Genomic DNA, 18,608 nt, shown 5'->3' with positions numbered 1-18,608 from the left:
GAAAAACCACCCCCACTCCCCATTTAAAACCCAGATTCCTCACCCACTGCAGACACACATGTGGGTGCTCCATGTCATAATATGCATGGCAGGGGGGTTGGAACTAGATGATCTTTCTGGTCCCTTCCAACCCAAACCATTCTATGCTTCTATGATAATATTACAATTTCCTTTGTATCTTCACAGCAGAGCAGTGCCCCGGCCTGCAGGGAAAGGAGGCTGCATGCCATGTCCCTTTTAACCCTCCCTCTGGGGTGGATGTGGGGAGAAGCACCTTGCTGTGGGGTGAGACTTCCTGAGGAGAGAGACCCACCGAGGGGGTAACCACTGTGGGGGAGAGGCTGTTTGAGGGGAGAGACCTGCTGAGGGGATACCCACCATGGGGCAGACTTCCTGAGGGGAGAGACCCGCTGAGGGGGAGAAGCTGTCTGAGGGGAGAGACCTGCTGAGGGGATACTCACCATGGGGCAGACTTCCTGAGGGGAGAGACCCACTGAGGGAATACCCACCATGAGGCAGACTTCCTGAGGGGAGAGACCTGCTGAGGGGATGCCCACCATAAGGCAGACTTCCTGAGGGAAGAGACCTGCTGAGGGAAGACTTGCTGAGGGGACACCCACCATGTGGGGGACCCGCTGAGGGGAGAGACCCACTGAGGGGATATCCACTGGTGTAGAGACCCCACTGAGATGAGACCCACTGTGGGGATACACCGTGGGGGATACCTGCTGAGGGGGGCACAACCGATACCTCAGCCTGTGGTGTCTCCAGCCACAGAGCAGGCTGGTGGCTTGGGGAGCAGTTTTGGGGTTTGTCTGTGGTTCTCTCAGGCCCCTGGCGGGGCACGAAGGAAGGGTGGGCGACACCTTACTCCAGGGACATGAAAGCCCAGTTCGGCTGACTCCCCGGCCTACTGAGGTTTCCTCAGCTCCCCGTCAGCGGGACGCGACGAAGCCGCGATCCCCCCCCCGGTGCCCAGCGCCCCGGGCCGGCGGGGCAGGCGCTACGGCCGTGACGCGAGCAGCAGCGCCGCCTGGCGAGCAGGGCGGCGGGGAGCGGAGGGGGCGGCCGGGGCGCAGGGGGCGGCGGCGGCGCCGGCCCTTCCCTCCCCTCCCTCCCGGGTCTGTCTGTGTTTGTGTCCGCCCCCCGCACGTCTCCCCGAGCCTGACTCCGTCTGTCTGCAGCGCGGCCGGCAGCTGCCGTTACAGATACGGTGTCGGCGGGCCGGGGAGAGCGCGGAAACACCTGTTTCCAACGTGGGGAAGGTGGGGAGGGAGCCCGCGGCGGGGCCGGGCAGCGCCGCTCGCCCTCCCTCACCTCCCGCCGCCTGTAAACCCGGCCGTAAAGCCCGCGGGATCGCTTTTCAAAAAAAAAAAAAGATCGCTTTCAATTTTTACACATTCATCTGAAAAATGCGTCTCGAGCCCACTCCTCACGTGTTATTTTTTCCACCGTGTCCCGTTTGTGGGGGCGGGAGGGGGGAGGGCGAAGAGAAGGGGGACACGGCCAGGGCTGAGGCCCTGACAGACCCGGCCAGACCCGCCGCCTCCGTGCTGAGTCTGGGGGCGACGCGGCTGCGGGGGGGGGGGACGCCCGCCAAGGAGGGCCGGGAGCGGGCCGGAGGCTGTCGGCGGCGCGGGGTAGTCAGGGCGGGAGCGGTGAGGGCCGGCAGCGCCGCGCTGCATCCCCGGGTGCGTGCGGGGGCTCCATGATTTCATCGGCGGCTTCGCGGGGACCTGCCAAGAGCTGTTATGCCTCACTGCGATGTGTAGCTTTTTCCTGCCATTTTTTTTCATAATAAAAGAGGGAGTGAAGCTGGCTTCTTTTTTTTTTTCCTTTCAAAAAAAAAAAAAAAGCCAAATGGATCAGAGAAGGGGAAAGAAAAAAAAAAAGCAATAGCCAAAGGGGATGCCAGTGAGGTGTGGCTTGCATTTAAATATCCAATATGTCAATGTAAGGGGAGTGTGTACGTATATAAAGTGCAGTTTGCATCCGACCGCGGGACACATCCAGCTATGGGAGGCGCGGGGAGCGCGGGGCCGGGCCGGGGCCGGCAGCGTGGGGCCGGGCGGCCGCAGCTCTCGCTCTGAGGGGCCGCTCCGCTCCTCGCCGCGCCCGCCCGCGGGCCGCGGCCCCATGGCCGAAGTGGGCGGCTTCCTGGGCGCGCTGGACCCCGACCTGCACGGCTTCCCCCCCGCGCTGGGCGGCGGGCTGCCCCTCGCCGACTCCCCCGGCTTCCTCAACGAGCGCCTGGGGCAGATCGAGGGGCGGCTGCAGCGGGGTTCCCCCACCGACTTCGCTCACCTCAAGGGCATCCTGCGGCGGCGGCAGCTCTACTGCCGCACCGGCTTCCACCTGGAGATCTTCCCCAACGGCACGGTGCACGGCACCCGGCAGGACCACAGCCGCTTCGGTAAGGGGCGCTGCGGGGGGCGGCGGCCAGGCCGAGCCGGGTCGGGCCGCTCCGCCGTGGCTGGGTGGGTGCCCGGCCGGGCCGGGAGCAGGTGCCCCGCGTACAGAACTAATTACCCCGCTAATATAAATCATCCCGGGACGGATATAATTAGACTCCTAAACAAATGTGCTCACTCCCCAGCAATGCGGGAGTTTTTATTTCCAATTTCCTACTCTCCTGGTGCTCAGCCCTTCTGCAGGTGCACAAAAACATGCCTTGGGGGGGGGAAGGAGTAAAAAAATTAAATTTAAAAAAAAAAAAAGGTGTGGGGTTGACCAGTTCTAGCTGTGCCTCTGAAGTTAGCGGTGAGGGAAGCAAAAGAGAGACCACGTTGGAAAAAGAAATTCCTAGCTTTTGGGTTTGTGTTGGGTTTGGGTTTTTTCCTTCCTTTTTTTGGCCTCCGCAGCTATTTGTGAGCTGATTTCTTTTACTTGCATGAATTTCATTAGGAGAGCGTCTCCCCAAAGCAGGCAGGGATCAGTTGGCTGGAAGGGTGTCAGAAGCTCGGTTTGGGGAGGTTGTTGGAAGGGAAAGGGGAAGCGGAAGGGGGGAAAACCGCTTAGGGAACCCCAGAAAGAAAGGAGAAGATGGAACAATAGGCAGAGCACCGTGGATTTACCTTGCTGCCCGGGATACAGCTAGAAGGCTGCAGCGCCTGTATCAGTGTCACACAAGAGCAGGGATCTCTAATGAGACTATATGTAATCTTCAAAAAATGCATCCCAAGCCACAGGCGAAGAAGTAACAGTAAGTTTGAGCAGAGCTAAGAAAAATTCCCGCTACTTCAGCATCTAGTGCAGGTGTCTGTGTAAGCTATCAACAAGTCCCATGCCAGTGATCTCAGCTATGTTGTCAACAGGTTGCAAGAAGCGCTCGCAAGACTTTTTATAGTTTTCAAGTGATTTAACTCCTCGGTGAAAGGAATTCTTCTTTTTGCCTTTACTTGTTTGCAGTTGGTCCTTTCTGATGCTTCAGGAACGCTGCTGCTATTGTTGGTGGTGTAAGGCAGGTTTTTTGGAACAATTGGAGAAACTTATCTCTGTAGTGCGCTTTCCATAAACACCAGGTGTGTGCGTAGCATGTCCCGGCCTAAATCAACACGAAAGTCGTAACCCGTGGGTCAGAGTCAGGTACTAATAGGCTTGTGGGGCAAGTGTTCTTTAATTACCTCCTGAAAGACACACATCTTTTAACCTTTCATGCTGCAAGACGTGATGGGTTTCCACATTAAAAGAAACTGAAAGCAAACCCATTGCATCTGTTTGGTTTTAGTTCAATCTGCCACGTAGTATTTCTATCAGTTCTTTTTGCTTATCTTTATATAAGTAAACAGTCAGTTTCCAATGGCAACATTTGTCTCAGTTCCATTTTTTTATAAGGATTGAGTAAAATAAGTGTATTTCCAAACAAACTTTGGAAAAATGCGCTAAACAGGCTAAAACTTTTCATGAATTTTGCACGCTTAAGCTTAAGTCACACAGTGCCTTCAATAAATTGAAACATTGGCATTCCCTAAGTGTTTTACCAGTCAGCATCCAGCTACGTAAACTAGACCAGACTTCAGATATAAAATATTATAGTTTTCTGCTTCAGGGTTTTCCCAGAGGCAGTGTAAAATAAATAGTTATTTGTTGTAATTGCAAGACAAAGCCCCAAAGGATTAGACTGGAATCCTCGTGTTCAGATAAAGTTGGACTAAACCTCCCTTCAGCAGAGACTCAAAGCAATAACGTATTGGCACACAGCGTTCACCATCTGCATTCAGTAGCCATGAATATTTAAATTCCAATGTTACTGGTATGGTTCGTATTAGGATGTCATGTATCAATGCATTCCTAAATTTTGCATGCAGCAGTCAGAAAGCAGTAACTCGTTACAGAAATAGGCAGCCTGAGCAGTTCTGGGGAACTACAAAACTGTGGTGAGGGATAGAGAGCTAGATGAGGGTTTCGGGGTAGCAGTTTAAAGCAGCCTTAAATCTAGGGGCATCTGGGGAAATACTTAGAAATCCAGTATGGTGGATCCAGCCCACGTGGCTGGAAGGTGCTCCCTGATATCGAATTAATGTGCTCTGCAGCAGAGGCACGTATCCAGATGGGATGTAGGGCAGAACCGGACTTTGCATCCCTATCTCTTAATACTGGAAGGGGTTCAGGAGAAGACAGACAGTATCTGCACCCTCCCGTGCGTAGCCATCCCAAAAGTTACCACATGTGCAAGACATCCAAGTCTTCCAGAGAAGGAAATAAAGAGCCAAAGCTCTGGTGATGCGGAACAGAGTACCAGACTCCTAACGGCGGGGGCTGAGGGAGGGATTCTTTTGTATCGCAGCTTTCCGGGGATGTGCCCGTAGGACATGGGGAGGTAGCAGCATCGTCTACCCGCACTGCCTGAGCAATCACAGTAACTATTCCCTCTCATCTGTCGAGGACTGGAGTGTTCCTAAACCACACCTGTCTCCTGGAATGTGATATTTTATACTTGTAAAAATACAGATTCATGCAAGAACAATGGGGTGCAGCTTATTTCTCCTAGAGGAGGCTTAACACAAAATTTGGTGAAGCCCTCCAGGATTGTTGGAAGAAAGCTTGTTCTCACACTACAGAAGCGCCCAAATTCACTCTCTGAACTGGCAGCTCCACCTAAGTCATCCCCGAAAGAATAAAGTGTTTTCAGAAGTGTATCTGTTCTCACTGCATCTGCTAAGAACCTTCCTGTACAAAGAAATAAAGAACAGTCAAAATCCGGCGTGGGTTTGGACTGACATTAGCGCCCCTCTGAGAATCCTTCTGAGAATGAACCAGAGATAAATTTGCCAGGAAAATCCCTGCCAGGAGGAATCGCTCCTTTTCTGCCTCGTCTGTTTTACAGCAGCGTTAAACAAGTGACACCAACGGTGCTACTCTTAACTGCAAGCGAGGAGAGCAAAAGGCCTTGAGTTTGTGCTGCAGACTAATAAAGGCAGCAAATGAAGCTCTTCTCGGGTACGAACCTGCTCATGGATCTGTAACACAGTCTCCTAGAGAAGCTGATGAAACCTCCAGAGAAAGTTTTGCTGTAGATTTTGACATTCAGACCATCGTGCACCTGTTGCTGAACAGTTGTTGAGGGTTTTTAGCTGAAGCTTTAGGGTTTGTAGCCATTAATACAACATCTGATGTTTCTGTACCCCTGCTCCTGAATATAGTCATGTAAGAAGAGACAGGTGCAAGGAGCTGAATTGTTCTTTGAGGGATGGTTTATAGTAAGGCGAGAGCGTGCGGGTCCGGCCACAGCAAAGCTCGGGAGATTATTCAGTGCTTTGGTGGTAAATGAATCCCGTCGGAGTCTTAATCAAATCTCTCCGAATATTATCTAGAAAGGCTCAAGGAACAAACAAGGAATAATCAAGGCAAGGAAAAAAAAAAAAAGAGGCAAGTCCTGGGGGAAAGAAAAAATAAAAATAAAATAAATTTTTAAAAGCATGTTCTACCACAAAAACACACCGCTACCATTGGAAAGAAAATTCTTGAGCTGGCCCCAGTGGCCGCTCCCTGTGCTGCTGGAGATCAGATGTACGAAGCTGCAATTTTGTCTAGCAATTGGAGTGAGTTAAGGACAGGATGGATATCCGCCCACATTTTTTCAGCCTTCACTCTGTCTCCTGACTTTTGTGGGTTTAAGTTACGTTCTTAATGCTGTTTCAACATAGTCGTCTTCTGTGCACATCTCTAAGTGCCACTTAAAGATCAGAAAAGGGGAATATTGCAAGGGATGTTGTCAGAAGAGATTGTTACAGGCGCACCTTGAAGAAATTTTGTTTGCAAAACCAGCAAATATTTACCCAACCTGCACCAGATGAGGGGTGTCTCCCCCACCCGCTCAGAGAGGGAAGATGCTAATGCTGCTCCTGGGTTGCTCCTCACCAGGTCTTTGGAGACCTGGGTTCACGTGCCACGTACAGAGCGTGCTGATGGGTATACTCAAGAAAAGCTCCCGGTTTCCCTGCCTCAGACATCCCTCGGTTTCTAAATGGGACCTGCATTTTCCTGCTTCCCAGGGGTGACAGAAGACAATTTAAAAAAAAAAAAAACAACATGCTGGTGCTGAGGATGGTGTTTGTACCTATAGGAAGGTCGATTTGCTGCTCTCTAGTTATTAGATATTTCTCACTTGAACATCCGCTTGTCCCCAGCCTGGGAAAGACTCCCCCATTCTGGGTATCCCTGTACTCCTTTCCCCTGTATTACTTTTTACGCTCTCTCTAGTTGTTGTTACTCTTCCTTCACTCCCATCTTTTCAAACAGTGGCTGTCATCATTTCTGTCCTGCAGATGGGAAAACAGGCGCACGCAGCATTCAGTAACTCCCTCCATGTGGCAGAACCGGTGGGTAGCGGAGGCAGACGACCGCCCCTCATCCTGCACCCCTTCCCTCCCCGTCTGTGAAAATAAACCACAATAACTACCGGGGAGCGAGCAGAGCAGAGCTGAGCCAGGGTCCTGGTTTGCCTGCCTGGCGTGGGAAGGCTGCCTTCCCTGCCTGCGCTGCCTGCTCCCGGCGTTTTTGAAGGCAGTATGTGTCCCCAGGCCGGGGCGTGTAGCTGGGCATATTTCAGCCTGGAAAATGTCCGCACTGGTCCATAAGGCATGTTTTCTCTCATTTGCTTCCTTATTTAGCTCAAGGAATTGCAGCGCTCAAGTCCGTGTTTCATCTGCCCCCCCAGCACCCGCTGGCCGCAGAGAGGCCTGGATGCGATGCACAAACCCTGGAGTAGGCAGGGCAAAAGGAGGAGAAAAATTGTGATATAAGGTAGGAAGACTAATTCTTGCACCCAGCTTAGCTGCCAGCATCTGACTGATGAGGCTGTGGCGAGCGAAGGGAGACAGAGGCGTCCATCGCCGTCTGGTCTGTCCTATATTTAGGCGGTGATGCAGTTATCGGCTGAAAGTTATCGCATCCACGCCTGGCCGAGCAGAAGACACGTGCCCGAAGCTGAGGGGTGAGCGGGAGCTGTGACTGCCTGGAGTCAGCTGGCTCAGGTGGCCGCTCGTTAGGCGGCGATTTTAGACTCGAGGCGTACTTTTAAGAGGAGCTCTGGGACGTAACCTGATCAGAGCGGCAATTGCTCAGGACTGGACACTTTGGGAGCTATATTAAGAGACCTGGAGCCACGCTAAAGGTTAGAGCAACTTTGTCCTCCTGTCACTGGAGTCGTGTTGTCCAGTCATTAGATGGGATGGTGAAAACCCTCATCCTTCCTCTGCTGCTACCTCCCAGCTAATTAATTCAGCACTGGACACAGGCAAAGACTGCCCATGACCTCCAGCTAGGGAGCGGGTGATATCCAGAGTCTCACGCAGTCCCACTGATGCCTTCAGGAGGTTTTCCTGTGAAGTCTGAAGGTCTCCACCACTTGTGATGTTGGCTTTGTTCAAACCAGTTAAAAACGCACCTACCTGGGGGCTGTTTGTTTTTAAGTAAGTGCTTCATGAAGGGTTCTCCTACAACAAGTCTTTCCTCCATCAAAACAGCTGCCGTCCCCCTTAAACTGGCAGCGGGGGTGCAGCAGGCAGCGTGGCAGACCCCGCTAATTTCTTTGCCAGAGGAAATGAGGCTGCCCCTCGTTATTTAAACTATCTGACACCATCGGTGTAGGCTGAAGCCCACGGGTAAATCGGTTGCTCTCGCAGGGCTGGGGATGGGTAGGACAGATGTTGCTGGACCAAGAAGGGGCTGGCACGAGGCCGGGGCAGGCAGCGGGACACGTGGGGCAGGAGGGGGTTTCTGGCAGTAACAGGGGTGACGGAGGAAGGACCGGCAGCTCCCCGGCTCCAAAGGCTGCAGAGGAAGGTGCATTTCTGCCTGCGTATATTTGAAGTTGGATTTTATCCCTGCGGCTTGTATATACGTTTGGGGGCAGCAAGCACCCCACTGGAGCGCCAGGATGAAGATGGCCCTCACAGACATCTCTTTCTTCTAGTGCTTTTTACTTATTTTTATTGAACTCATCACTTTAAAACACGTGGGCCTATCACCTCAAACCAGAAGCCCCACGGTGACAAAAATCACTCTCTTTTGGTGAAGAATAAAACCCAGCATGGTAACAGCCTTCTGCAATTTCTAGTGGGCCAGCCACAAGTTTCTACATCTGTCTTCTTGGTGATAATTAGGAAAAAAAACCCCAAAATCTAAACCAACAAAACCTAGCAAACTTTTTTCTCATTAGCAAAGGTAATTCCTCTTGGGCAAGTCAAATTTGCAATGCTGGGGAGAAGCCTAGAGTGGAAATCGGAAGATTGCACACATGTGGGACTATAAATTTAAGAACTGTGTTATAAATAAGGAAAACAGGGTCTGTAGGAAGCTCTGCGAAGGCTGGGAAAGGCTGGTTCGCGTTCGTCACTGGAGCCTGGTGTTGGTTTTATTCTCTGTATGATTTGGACTTCTTTTCTGTTTTAGGAATTTTGGAGTTTATTAGCCTGGCAGTGGGGCTGGTGAGCATCCGTGGGGTGGACTCAGGACTCTACCTCGGCATGAATGAGAGAGGCGAGCTGTATGGGTCGGTAAGTTTAAGGTTTTGTGCTGATCACACCGCTGTGTAACGCACACAGCAGTACAGGCTGCGGGGCCTCATCGGTGTCACGAGCTGTGTCTGTCACACGCCTCCGAAGTCCTTGGTCTGCCGCATACCTCCATCCTACCCGTGATGACGCTGTTGTTATAACATAAATGATATATATACGAAACAGGGTTGCGGAGGGAGGATACGCTCGTGCGGTGGGAGCCCATGGTGGTGCCCAGCTCGTGGATACCGCTTGGGGCAGTGCCTGGGGAGCTGGGGGGGGTTTATCAAGCTTTTGCCTTTCAGAAACGGTGCGGCAACGGTCAGCTAAAGGCAGGGGAAATTTTAGCATAAAACCAGCGGCCGCTTGTGTGTTTTCATTGGCTAACACATCAGTTTTATTCTCCACGTGGTCAGGATCTGCACCTATCTGCACATCTTATGTTTATATTATGGCTCTCTAACTAACGGAAGCTGAAGTTGTGGTCTGAGTGTTATTTTATTATAACATTCTCTACAACTCCTTCTAGGAGTTTAGGAGGGTTGCTCATAATTTTCTAGAAGTGCCCTTCTCAGACTACAATTTGCTGTGCTTCGCCAAAGACCATGTGTAAACTCCTTGTTAGTTTTTCACTCCACACAAACTCCTGAATGCCTATAAACTCTTCCTGTCATCACCTAGAGCAGATTCTGCCTCATCCTGTGCTGCTGTAGGACAGAGAAAGCAGAAGACACCCTGTTTCCAATCCAGGCTCAGGTTTCTAGTGGCAACTTGTGAGTTTGTTGTTTGCTCCCTTGGTTTGGGCCATGCCCTTGGAGTTGCGCTGCCGCAGCCGGGACCAGCTCGGGTCCACGTCGCTGCTTTTCTGCCCGACGTTCCTGAACCTGCACCACCCTGTAAACCACTCTGAACATGGGCAGGAGTTCTGATGAGCCAGCCCCAAAAAAAAAGAGCGCGTCAGGTTTTTGCTGGACAAAACACAACGCAGAGCTAACACTTCTGCAAAGCTTAGCCGGGACTGCGGGGAAGGGGTGCAGCTTTGGCAAAGTCTCCATCAACCCGAAGAGAGCCAAGCTCTCCTCTGCCTCTTTCTATTTAATTAAGCATTAAGACTTGAAGTCAAAACGTCAGGTGTTAACAACTGGGCAGAGGTGCTTCCTGCAGGTTAATTTAACTCAATTCCTAATTATTTAACTCAACTCCATATAAAATAGTTATTTCTAGTTAGCTAGAAAAATCACTTCTCTCTTGAAAAGTTAATCACATTTTAGGTAGCCATTTTTAAGTTTTCTTTTCTGTAGCTGCTGCACTTCATTGATGCTTTTTCTTCAGATGCCCCATTGCCTTTACTTCAACCCATCACCGGTGTGTGAATTTTTAAATGCCTCTTTCTAGATCACAGCACTACCCTGTGTGAGGATACTGATTTTTAAGGATGGATCACAGTAAATTTAAAATGAAATAAAATAAACCCGTTTTAAACCAAAGCGAAAGGCATATACTTCCTCTAACCAAATCAGATCGATCTCATAGTGTAGAAATTTAAACAACTCATGTACTCTGCATATAGAGAAGCCTTCAGAGAACCTTTCCTTAGCAAACAATAACAGTAAACCCCACGTTTCCATCATCTTTTCTTCTCCCATTCCCATCTGAAAGTGCCACAGCCCCTTTCGCTATTCGAGATGCAGTTACTGATGTTTACATGAGACAATCAAAGACTAGCATGCACCAATAACTTCTTGTTCCACCTCATTTCTGTAATAACATCTACCCTGAACAAAAGTTAAAAGCGGAGACAGCAGTTAAATTACAAACATGCAAGACAGATAAAAAGTAAAATCACCAGGATTCTGTAAAACACAAGAAAAAATCTTAAAGCACGTGTCAGAAAGAAGGGCTGGAGCCTCCCGTCAGACCCCGAGGCTGCTCAGCAGCTCCTGGACTTGCAGCTTTTACTTTTGCCTGCTAAAAAGGCGGACACAAGCCTGCATATTCCCTTCTGTGCTTCCAAACCCGATTATAAATCAACACTTTCGTGATGGGTTAATTAAATTCCAGGGCCTGTGTTCATGTTACGACACAGAAACAAAAATAGGATAACATTTTACAACGCTTCCTCTGGAAACAGAACTGACCTGAAGACGTAATCACGGGCGTTTTCTCCCTGTCGTTGCATTTTGTCAGACAACGCACTGGCCGGACTACGGGGACGCAGGCAAACCGCTGATCCGAACTGTGCAAAAGTCACGAGCCAGGTCCCCAAATAACCCTGGGGATACGTGGGTTGTACAATGATGGCTTTTCGAAATGGAAAGCCACTACAGTATTCTTAATTAAAGGTCCATAAAACGGCGCCTAACAACAGCATTAGCATTACAATGGTATTTGAGGAGATTACAGTACAGCGGTATTTTTAAATTTTCAGCAAAAGTTTATCATTTCCCTCTGTGCCAATTTTGATCTGTGTGTCGATACAGCCAGAGCCAGCCATCCCCGCAGCGACACGGGGAGTCCCCTCGGGACAGGCAGAGCCTGGCCCTCTTAACCTCACGCCAACGTTTCTGCTGAGCTTCCCACCGATTCCAGAAACACAGCTGATGCTTAGAGCAGCAAAAGTCGCAGGCAGCACCTTGCACACTGCTTGTACGGTGTCGGGCTCCATGGGGACGTCCCGGGGCTTGGAAAGAAATAAATGGCACCTTGCAGAGTCACCCCGGGCTCTCCAAACTTTTTACCCCAACACTGTACCTCCAAACAGCCCAGCGAAGAGCAAGTAAACTGGGGCAAAGCAGCAGCGCACGAGTTCAGCCGGTCAGCAGTTTCCAATGTATTCTGAGTGGATGGCATCCTAGGGGAAGGGAAAAAAAAAAAAAAGGGAAGAAGGAAAAAAAAGTTTATTTATTGACGGATCTGGGAAGAGAAAGCCGCGGTTCCCAGTTCCCCAGGTCTCAGATGGCAAGGGCTGTGGCGCAGGCTTTTGGAGGGCTCACAGCTCACCTCGGGGTTTATTTAATTAGCAGCAAAACATTCAAAACAGGTTCTGAGCGCAGGTGAGCTCCTGGATCGTATTACAAAACATCTACTGCAGGCAATAACATTTACTTAGCACTCTGTATGCCGTAGATAAGCCACATCCCTACCCAAATAGTTTACGGTGTAGGTACGGTGTTTGTACTATTATAGCATCCTACGTTTGCAGACTGCCTTTCATCTGAAAGGACTCCCACGTCCCCCCCGCAACGCCCCCCCGGGATGGGACGGGATGGCGGGGCCCTCTGCGACGCAGCGCGGCGGCGCTGGCAAAGCCACCCGTGTCCTCGTGGGGCAGGGGACAGCCCCGCTCCTGGCTGCGGAGGGGCACGTCCCCGTAGCTGGCACAGGGGAGACGGGAGGGAGAGGGAAGGAGCGATGGGCATGAGCTGAAAAGCCATCGTCGAACGGCTGCAGGAGTTTGTAAGGGTTGAAGAGAACGGCCGGTCGCGGCCGCGGTGACACCGGTGCCATACGTCCTCCCGGCCCGGCGTGGGATGCACCGGCCGTGGGCTGGCACACGCTCATCGCATCACCTATCGCCGCCATAAATCCTCCCTGGGGTTAGACATCCCCGGAGCGCCGCTCCCCGTCCAGACCTCCCCGGGTCTTGTTATGGCCTCACATCACAGCTATCTGGCGCTTCAGAAGATGAAAGGCCTGAGGAATGCTTTCATTCGCATCGTAGTGTATACTGTTAGGTGCCTTGAACTTTCAAAGCGGTGCTCGCTGCTGTTTAAACCCTTCAGACGTGCTGCCCGCTTCTCCTCCCGGGGTTGCCTCTCACCTACCTGGGGGCTGCTGCGGGGGGGACGTGGCGGCGGGCGAGCAGCCCTCTGCACAGGCCACGGCCACCCCAGCGAGCTCAAAACTCACACCCCGAGCGCAGAGACCCGGCCGTCGGGTTTACAGTTCCACTGTGGCCCTGTTTTGGGTTTGGGTTTGGGTTTTTTTTTTTTCATGGGGCACCTTTGCAAAATGCACACCCACCTTCTCCTCCTCCTCTTGTCTCCTTCCTCCTCCAGAGCTCTTTGGGTCCTGGCTTGTAGGGCTTGTGCCTATTTCCAGCTCTCACCCAGGGGAAACATCCCCGGCAGCGCAGTCCCCATCCTCAGGGGAGCCAGGAGAAGGTAGCTGGGGAAATTATAGGAAAATAAAGTGAAGGAGGGAGGAAAAGATTTTTTTTATTTTTTTTCAATTTTTGACACACATGTCTTTTTCTTCCCCTCCCACCTCTGCCCCAACGCAGAAGAAGCTCACACGGGAGTGCGTTTTCCGAGAGCAGTTTGAAGAGAACTGGTACAACACGTACGCCTCGACCCTCTACAAGCATCCCGACTCGGAGAGGCATTACTACGTGGCTCTGAACAAGGACGGCTCCCCCCGGGAGGGGTACAGGACTAAGAGACATCAGAAATTCACTCATTTTTTACCCAGGCCTGTGGACCCTGCCAAAATACCTGCGATGTACAGAGACCTCTTCCACTACAGGTGATGTTTCCTGCAGCTGCCCCGTCAGTGTACATACTTGGGCTCCCCAGCTTTTTCCCAGAGCACTATATTAATAGTCATTCCATCATTCCTGTAAGCGTAGATGACATAGGAAAGCACTTACGTTGAATTCAGACACTGCTGTTCCTCCTCGTTTCAAGCGTATATTGAACCTGGGTTATTTATGGGGCTGGGGTAGGGGAAGGGAGGGAACCCTACATATAATCTTCCGTTTTCATTCACTTTCTTTACCCGGTTGCTACAAGAGAGGCCGAATATTCAATGTTACGGTTGCTTAAAGGAACAAGCGGGCGAGCAAACCTGATCACCGGGTGGGAGGGGGCACGAAAAATAAACTAAAAATGAAGAGAAGGAAAGAAAATGAAAGACCACAGAACTGCTGCAGATGCTGCTGCTGAGCTCGGGGTGGTTACCTGCTAAGAAAAAGCCTTTCGAGCGGTACCCTGCTTCAGCAGCCCAGGAGTTTGCTACATGGCTGATGCTACGTGGACTGGTCCTGATGCGTGGGGGTTTTTTTCCTGCTGTTGGGGTGGGAATGGGGCGAGGAACATTATTCAGATGTAAGCATGGATACTGTGCATAAGGACAAAACTATTTATAAAATGTATATGATATTTATTTTATATATTTATTTATTTCAAAATAATTTTATTTTTAATGAGAGATGCTATGACCGGATTTTCATCAGGAAGAATAAGGTCCTACTGAAACAGGAAAAAAAAATGAGTTTTAAGAGCTTATCGGCAATAAAATTGTCTTTATATTGTAGATTTCTTGCTAGCCCTTTTTTTTGGTGCTCTTTACCAATTAACCCAACGTTTCCCCATAACATGAATATTAAGACCGCCTCTAAAAATGCTTGGTATGGTACGGATAAATTACCTAAACCCCAAACTCTTGTACGAGGAATGCAATCAAGTTAGATCTGAAATGGATCTTGGAAGCATGACCCGACTGAAGTGTGGTGTCTAATGAACCGTGATTTCCAAGAACTGCAAACCCAGGTCCTCGGGCCACGCCAGGCACCGGCCACGGCTCGGCTTTGGTAGCCGGCGGGTGGCATTGCCGGCGGTGCGAAGGGAGGAACCTCGCCGGCACGGTCGGCGTCCTCGGGCTGTCCCTCGCCTCTGCGGCCCCACGAGCCTGGGAAGCGCCGGCGCAGCTCTCGGTGGGAGATGACGGCATCCGAGATGCTTCAGCACGCGACGCAGCCGCTGTGGATTAATTATCCTGTTGAAAATCAAGTGGAGAAACATCTGGAGCATCTGCTGAGCGTTGGGATGGACCCATCGTTTTAGCACATGGTGGGAGCAGGAGCACGTTGTTGTACAGGCACTTTGCAGCATGGGTGAGAACTTGCTGTGAAATGTGGTTCTCCGTAGCGTGCAAAAATACGTACACACGCAGATGTAGTGGCCGTGAGTCGGGGTTTCCTTATCCCCATTGCATTTTTCACACCATTGTTTCTCAGCCTCCCCCTTGCAAAGCAGCCGAGGTAAAATCTCGGCTCCTTCAGCTTCAGTCCATGAATTCCCAGAAGGATTTCACTGACCCAGGGACAATCCACGCCGGCTTCTTCAGGAGCTGGGCTGCTAACGGAGCGCAGCCCCAGTGCCCAGCTCTGCTCCCGGCCGTCTCCCCCCGCCTCTGCCACCTCCCTGTCCCATCCCTTCGCTGTCCCAACCGCTCCCGCGCCGGGAGCAGCAGCCACCAGACGATGACGGGCTGCGGATCGCGACGGGGAGATTACAGGAGCTTTACCTTGACTGATCCAGACACGAAGGAATTTAATCCTGTCTTTGAAATAAAAAGTGTTTATTTATCTTCTTCCCCTGAGTCACATCTCATCCTCAGCCACCACGTTGGGAGCACGATCGCTCATGAAGTGTCCCAAAGTGTCCTTTGGTCCTTTGGGAAATCCCTCAGACTTCGAGCTTCGCTCTGTGCCCCGGGATGATCCTGCCTCCCACTAGCCGGGGCTTCCCATGGCGCTTGAAGATAAATCTAGCTGTTAAGATCCTGCTCCTCTTCTTCAGAATGAAGGTCAAAACCTTCTCAGCAATGCCAAGTACGTTCTGCACCGACTGGAAAGGGACCTGATTTGGCCCAAGGTGATGGACTCGTCTGTCCAATACCCGAATCGAAGAGCTGCCTCGGCAGAACCTCCTGCTGCGAAGGGACGCACGGGTGCGAGGGACGGTGTAAAACACCTTCTCAGGATCCGGGTTCAAAAAAACAATACTTGCAAACAACAAAACCCACAAAGAATTTACTGGAATCCCCTTTGTAAAGGCTGGCGTCGTCTCCCACGCAGGACACTCTCTAAAGGGGGAATTCAGCGGTGCTAAATCCCACCCCAACGGTTGCTTGCAGCGGGAATTTACTGGTTCTGGTTCAACAAAATACTTAAAGATACGAGCGATGACTGGCCTGGGAGCTTAGTACCAGCAGAATTAACAACTGCGGGCTCTGGCTGCATTTTGAGCGGCACAGGGGAGCAGCCGGCGATGCAGTGGGTGTTTTCACGCGGACACGCTCCCCTCTCTGTCCCGTCCCCGCGGCAGAGCGGGCTGCCCCCTCGTCCGGCTGTTACCCCACGCGCTGCCGGGCAAAAGCCAGCTGGAACCGCCGACTGCTCCTTCGGCTCGGAGGCTTTTACAGGGCTGGCAGACGGACCCCGCAGCCCGGGCAGCGTACGGGGCCTCGGCCGAGGTGCGTCCGCTCCTGCCGGGAAAGTTTTAGAGGAAAATACGTTTGCGATGCTTCAACCCGAGAGACTCTCCCCTAAGTTAGCAAAAGGAAACACCAACGTATGTTTGGGATCGGCTCGTATCATTTCAGAGTTAACGCCGGCCAGCTGAGAAAGCTCCCCCAAAGGGAAGGTAACGGTGGCTGGTGTGGGGGCACCCACAGTCCCGCAGAAACCCCGCTGCGCCCGTCACCCCCGGTGCTGTTTTACACACCAAAAGCCGAGGGTCTGAAAACACGACAGTAAACAGGACCAAAGGCACCGCTTTCAGCCCTTCTGCTTCCACCCGAGAGGGGTGGGCACGCCGGAAGGGAAACGTTATCCCGGGAAGAGCTGTGCAGAGCAGGAGGGAGGAGGTCGGTGGAAGGAGATGGGTGATTGCTCGAGTCTCGCTATGGAGGGGTGCGGACACGGAGGGAAACCCTCTGCGTGAGGCCAGCGTGGCGCCGAGCACAGCGCAAACGCAGCAAAAGCGCTCGTCCCCCCAGCTTTGGTGCGTGATCCGAGGCACAGGGACGGTCTCGGAGGGGGCCAGCAGACAGACCTACAAGCGGCAATGCATGCGTGGCCTCAGGGACGTCCCCGCGGAGAGCCCGCTGCCGGCGGGGAGCTCTCCTGGGTGGGACACGCAGCTCAGGGGTCCTTTCTCGGGGGGGGGGGGGGGGGGGGGCAACGAGTGGAGGCCCCAGAGACTTACCCCCCCTGGAGAACGTGATGGAGAGCCCAAAACTGCCAAGGGAGTCCAGAACCTCAGCGCCGAAAGGCAGGATGGTGCTCTTCTGGTTAGGGGCCGCCCCACCTGGCAGTACATCCAGAGAGATGCGTCACAGCTGCTGGACCGCGGTTGAGATGTTCCCAAAAGGGCACCCAGGGATGGAGCATCCTCGAAGGAGAAGAAGGGCTGAAATTCTTGGTGGTGAGACAAAGACATCGCACCCCTCGGGACAGCGCTGGTGGCAGAGGATGACCCCGGGGTACCTCATCCAAAGGGTGATGTCCTCTCCCGCAACCCAGCAGTTGGACTCAACTCGTTCTCGGGGGTTTGGCTGAAACACCGACTATCCCGGCGGGGGGAGCGGTCTGCAGTCTGGCGTCAGCTCAGTCCAGAAAGCTTTATAACGACAAAGGTGCTGCGAGGAAATAAAGCGAGGTTACCGAGTGCTCCACCTAAGCCACAGGACATACAATAGACCGAGGGCGATATTTGACGTATATACCTGATATCTCAGATCATTTATTAACCAGCAGATGCGGGTAAATAATTTCTCTGCTCTTAGGAGAACAAAACAGCACCGAGGCTTTGCTGGAAAACCGCTTGGATGGGAGACGGCGCGGCGGGGGCCCGTGCTGAACGGAATTCACGGGCAAACGTGCAACGCAGGCGGGATGTGCTGCTTCTCCAGGTGCGCCCGGGGCAGCCATCGAAGATGGAGACGCGGCCAGAAACGCAGGCGCAGAGCTCAGAGCTCAGCTCCTGGGCCGGGGGTGGGACGCAGCAGGCAGCGCCATGGGAAAAGCGCTTTCTGAGGCTGAGGCTGCACAAACGCCGACCCTGATCCTGCTTTTGAGGTAAAGACAAAACACGCCTGCGGTCAGGAAGGGAGAACAAACACCAAACCCAGCACCGGGGCCCGTGATCCACGCACGGCCAGCGGCCCAGACAGCAGCATCAAGTGGAATTGCAGGGAGGAACTTAAACCAAGAGGACTAAGTCATGCGATAGGGAGCATAAGATTATTTTTTTTCCAAAGCAAGTAACTGCTTCGGAGGTGTTAACTTCTCATAATGGAAAATCCCAAGGACGCAGTCTCGTACCTGCGCTGGCTGGGTTTGAGTAAGAGACCTGCAAAGCTGACTCCACCGAGGAGTCTCGGGCTCTTTCCTCACCGTACCAGGAAGAATTTAGCACCAAGATGCCCGTGACAGAGCGTGGCAGATCACCACGCGAGACGCAGCAAGCGCACGTGTCCATCTGCGCTGCTGCTAACAGCCATCGGCAAGAGTCTGCGGAGGTGAGAAACGTGCTTTGGGCAGTTGAATTATAAAAGTAGCCGTTGTCACTGGATTCGGCTTTGGTTAAGGCCCCAGGCACCAATTACCATTTCACATTCAGCGCCTCAAACCGCTTCTGTGCGCGCCAGTCGTTGAACAGAAAGCCAAGGCGGCGTTTGAGATCAGACCTCAAGAGCGGCCGAGCACAGCCCCAAGGGCTGACCCCAGCCCCCCCAGCCCTTCTCCAGGGCAGCGTCCCCAGGGCAGCGTCCCCATTTCAGGCCTCAGCCCTTCCCCAACACCCTCCTTCGGCCACCACCTCC

General features: G+C 52.4%; 1 protein-coding gene across 1 annotated transcript; it reads left to right on the top strand.

Annotated features, from left to right (window-relative positions):
• Window positions 1-1,908: 1,908 nt before the first annotated feature.
• FGF16 (fibroblast growth factor 16) lies at window positions 1,909-13,800 on the top strand. Its single transcript, XM_054839449.1, has 3 exons — window positions 1,909-2,413; window positions 8,896-8,999; window positions 13,282-13,800. The coding sequence occupies exons 1-3, from the start codon at window positions 1,909-1,911 to the stop codon at window positions 13,525-13,527; spliced, it is 855 nt and encodes a 284-aa protein (XP_054695424.1). The 3' UTR covers window positions 13,528-13,800.
• Window positions 13,801-18,608: the final 4,808 nt, after the last annotated feature.

Source organism: Grus americana, chromosome 12 (genome assembly GCF_028858705.1).
Source record: "Grus americana isolate bGruAme1 chromosome 12, bGruAme1.mat, whole genome shotgun sequence".
Classification (NCBI taxonomy): Eukaryota; Metazoa; Chordata; class Aves; order Gruiformes; family Gruidae; genus Grus; species Grus americana.
Note: the sequence above shows the minus strand (reverse complement) of the source record. Positions and strands in the feature narration are given on the sequence as shown.

What these genes read in the sequence shown, in the direction of transcription:
- FGF16 (XM_054839449.1), top strand. Translation starts at nt 1,909, where the DNA reads ATGCCAGTGAGGTGTGGCTTGCATTTAAATATCCAATATGTCAATGTA. An exon ending in GCAGGACCACAGCCGCTTCG is followed by an intron (nt 2,414 to 8,895) that starts GTAAGGGGCGCT and finishes TTTCTGTTTTAG; the next exon opens with GAATTTTGGAGTTTATTAGC. An exon ending in GAGGCGAGCTGTATGGGTCG is followed by an intron (nt 9,000 to 13,281) that starts GTAAGTTTAAGG and finishes GCCCCAACGCAG; the next exon opens with AAGAAGCTCACACGGGAGTG.